This window comes from Ichthyophthirius multifiliis (assembly GCF_000220395.1).
Source record: "Ichthyophthirius multifiliis unplaced genomic scaffold scaff_1120509251171, whole genome shotgun sequence".
NCBI lineage: Eukaryota > Ciliophora > Oligohymenophorea > Hymenostomatida > Ichthyophthirius > Ichthyophthirius multifiliis.
The window spans coordinates 1-4,403 of NW_004086136.1; the positions used below are offsets into that span (position 1 = coordinate 1).

At 21.1% G+C, this 4,403-nt stretch overlaps 1 protein-coding gene across 1 annotated transcript, besides 4 other annotated features; it reads left to right on the plus strand. All coding sequences in view use genetic code 6, as the record gives it.

Moving 5' to 3' along the window:
* The first annotated feature begins 1,504 nt into the window (after positions 1-1,504).
* Positions 1,505-1,547: a microsatellite.
* An 88-nt stretch (positions 1,548-1,635) lies between these two features.
* Positions 1,636-1,676: a microsatellite.
* Positions 1,677-2,764: 1,088 nt separating this feature from the next.
* Positions 2,765-2,807: a microsatellite.
* Positions 2,766-2,795: a microsatellite.
* Positions 2,808-2,868: 61 nt separating the features above from the next.
* On the plus strand, positions 2,869-4,403 carry IMG5_153200 (hypothetical protein; the record flags this gene model as incomplete). Its single annotated transcript, XM_004030737.1, has 2 exons — positions 2,869-3,678; positions 3,727-4,403. Coding segments are annotated over 2 exons (1,431 nt in total), but the record flags the coding sequence as incomplete, so codon positions are not given.

The following is a 4,403-nucleotide window of genomic DNA, read 5'->3' on the forward strand; positions in this document are numbered from 1 at the left end:
ATCTCCTCCCCCAATTATAGATACGAACTTATCTTTTATTTTAAAAAAATATTTTATATTTTATATTTATTTTATTTACCATTGTTTTATTATTAATGTTTTTTAAAAAACTTAAAACAGGAGAAGTAGTATCAAAGTCAGCTACAAATGCGACTTAAAATTATTAGTATTGCTATATAGTAAGATGAAAGTAATTAAATGGTCCTTTGACTCCTACAGTATTATCATCCTTTTAATACACAAGATCATATTTAAAGTATTCATTTGATCTAAAATTTTCTGCATTAATTTTAATAGAATGAAAATATACATTCATTTATTAGTCTTTCTTCAAATTTTATGTTAATAATTATTATCTTTAAGCCCAAGGAATACTCCTAATATCTTGTTTTGAAGAATCCAATACTTGCAAATTCATTTTCTTAGGTTATTAAGAAGACTGAGCTACTAAGTAGTTAGTATACGTATTAATTATTAATTTATTTTCTTTACATTCATTAGTTGTAAAATAAGTTACTTCATAATGGTAAGTTGGATTCGATATTTGAGGATTGTATTTGTCACCTAAATTTACTTTTACACCTTAAGGTTAACATTTTTCAGCTGTAACATTTACTAAAGAATTCGCTAAATAAAATAAAATAATATGTAATCCAAATAATTAAATCATTTTAATTTTAAATAAAATTATAAAGTCTAATTATATAATATTTTCTAATAAAATTTATAAAAGAAATTAAATTATTTAAATAATATTTTATTTTTATATTAATTAAAGTAATTGTCATATAAATTTTATAAGTAAATATATATTAATCGATACATTTTCATTTAATTTTAATAGTATATTTAAATAAAATTAAATACAAACCAATAAGGAATAAAAACCGAAATATTTATAAATAACAAATATAAGTTTAGGTTGCTTTATTAAAAAAAGTTCTATAAAAATTGATTTAGTTGAAGATTGAAATATTAAAAAAACAGACCCACGTACTTTGATTTTTAATAATCTTTAAAAGGTACAGTCCTTGTTTCTCGTCATTAAAAAAAAAAAAAATATTTTAAAATATAATAGAAAAATTAAAAATATCCTTTCTAATTGATAGAAAATATTGAAATGGCAGGAATTGCAACAATTAGTGATTATAAAAAAGATCAAACTTAAATGGTTAAAAATATTTAAAAAGAAATTATGAATTTAATTTACTAATTGAAAATATCCAAATCGATTATGCAGCTTTGTGTACGATTTTTAATAAAATTTATTTATAAAAAATAATTAAAATAAATAAAAATAACAACTTAAATTATGATTTTTATTTATTGTTAGAAAATTATCCTATGTATTTAATTTGAAAATCTTTAAGATAACTATTTATTAAAAAACTTCACTATATCATATATTTTTCTCATATGGTTAAAGCTCTAACTAAGTACATAAATTTTTATACAGATATATTAAAAAAATTAATTTAGAATAGATAAATATATAATTTCTATTTTATTTATATTTATTATATATATATTCATTATATTTATTTATTTTTAACTTTTATAAAATTAATTTTTCTATTAATATATTGATATATATTTAAATAATAACAAAATAATATATAAATAATTTCATTCTTAATAATTTTTAATTTTTTTTTATAATTTTAATTATTTTTTTAAAAATATAAAAATTATAATAAAATTCATACATATTTCCTTTATCTTCATGATTTCCAGCAATTGAATTAAAGGCTATTTCATTAAAATAAGTTTCAGTTTCTTTCATAAATTTTAGTCCTTTTTCTCCATTAAGGTCATGAAGGTCATAACCGTAATCTCCTCCCCCAATTATAGATACGAACTTATCTTTTTATTTTAAAAAAAATATTTTTATATTTTTATATTTATTTTATTTACCATTGTTTTATTATTAATGTTTTTTTAAAAAACTTAAAACAGGAGAAGTAGTATCAAAGTCAGCTACAAATGCGACTTAAAATTATTAGTATTGCTATATAGTAAGATGAAAGTAATTAAATGGTCCTTTGACTCCTACAGTATTATCATCCTTTTAATACACAAGATCATATTTAAAGTATTCATTTGATCTAAAATTTTCTGCATTAATTTTAATAGAATGAAAATATACATTCATTTATTAGTCTTTCTTCAAATTTTATGTTAATAATTATTATCTTTAAGCCCAAGGAATACTCCTAATATCTTGTTTTGAAGAATCCAATACTTGCAAATTCATTTTCTTAGGTTATTAAGAAGACTGAGCTACTAAGTAGTTAGTATACGTATTAATTATTAATTTATTTTCTTTACATTCATTAGTTGTAAAATAAGTTACTTCATAATGGTAAGTTGGATTCGATATTTGAGGATTGTATTTGTCACCTAAATTTACTTTTACACCTTAAGGTTAACATTTTTCAGCTGTAACATTTACTAAAGAATTCGCTAAATAAAATAAAATAATATGTAATTCAAATATAAAATACAATTTTTTTTATATTTATAATAATGCTATAATTTTTTTTATTATTATTTTAATTTTTTATTATTTTTAAATATAACTACTTAAATTAAAAGGACATAATATAATAAATTATTTATTGATAAAAATAAATTATTATTTAATATAATTTATAAAAGTTATATAAATTTATTATTTATATCTTATTTTTTTTATTTAAAATGCAATATAAATAATTTTTTAAGATTAATTAATAATTAAATATTATTATTATTGTCTATCAACAAAAAATAAAATAAAATAAAATAAAAATAAACAAAAATTAAATGTAAATTCAATAAGAAAAGAAACTTAGCAAAGAAGAAAAGCAAAAATTATATAACGCAAAAAAGAAAAAAATAAAAAAAGAAAAGCGAAAATGCAATAATACTAATAACATCTAAACCTTACCTAATCAATCCATCCAAACACATTTCGAACAAGAAAGCTATGAGTATGATTATTAAAAGCAAGTAGAATATGTAATGGAATCAGATGAAACAGTATTAACAGGAATGTACTACGAATAATTTAAAGACGTATTTAAAAATTTTAATCAAAACTCATTAAAGCAATACGAAATCTAAACAGATGAGAAAACTCAAGAACAACTACAAAAATAGTAAGATGAATTTGAAGAAAAAAAGCTCAAAAGATAATAAGAAAAATTACTAAAAGAACAAAATAAAGAAAAGCTTTCTAGAAAATAAAAGAAATAATAAAGATGGCTATAAGTAGCTTAGTTAAAAGCCATTGTAAAAAGACCTGATTTAGTTGAGGCTTGGGATATTACTGCACCAGACCCACGCACTTTAGTTTTTTTAAAATCTTTAAAAAATACAGTCCCTGTGCCTCGTCATTGGAGTCAAAAAAGAAAGTTTTTATAAAATAAAAGAGGTATTTTAAAATAACCTTTCTAATTGCCAGAAAATATCGAAAGAACAGGTATTGCGAAACTTCGTGACCCTTTTTCAGAAAGAGATGGAACTTAGATGGTTAAATAGAAATTAAGAGAAAGGATGAATCCGAAAATGGGAAAAATAGATATTGATTATGAAGTTTTACATGACGCTTTTTTCAAAAATTAAAATAAATCAAAACTCACTATCCATGGAGATATTTATTACGAAGGAAAAGAGGATGAATTTACTCATAAAAAAGTAATTTTTTTATTTTATTTACTTTCTTTAAAAAAAATATATATATAGTATAAACCAGGAAAATTATCAGATGCATTAAGAGCAGCACTCGAGATTGCAGATTATAGTCATCCGCCTTGGCTTATTAATATGCAAAGATATGGACCTCCACCTTCTTATCCAAATTTGAAAATTATTGGACTCACTTATCATGATTAGGGAGGAGTATCCTTTTTTAATAAACTTTAAATGGATGATTAAAGCAAGTAAATGCAATAACCAGGAGTATACGGAACTTTTAAAACTGATGATGATCAAATGGATGATAATATTGCAATTTATAAGGGTTATTGGGGATAAGTGATTGATGATGAAGATGAAGAATAGGCAGGAGGTATTAATAACTAAAATATTTAAGAACCTGATGAACAGGATTTAGACGAAGAAGACAATGGAGATGAAGATGTTGATTTTGAAGAATAAATATAATAATATGAGAAAATGTAAAACTCTACAGATAATACAGGAATTAATAGTGTTATTTCTGGATTAGAAACTCCTGAAGTAGATTTAAGGAATAATAATGCACCTCTTTATACGGTTTTGGAAAATGTTCCTAATAAAAATGCAGTAGGAGGAATTTTAGGAACTTCACATACTTATATTATGCCAGAAAAAAAAACTAATTGAGTTTTATTACTTATTTTTTTATATTGTTTAATATTTTAGTAAACTGATTTTTTTTT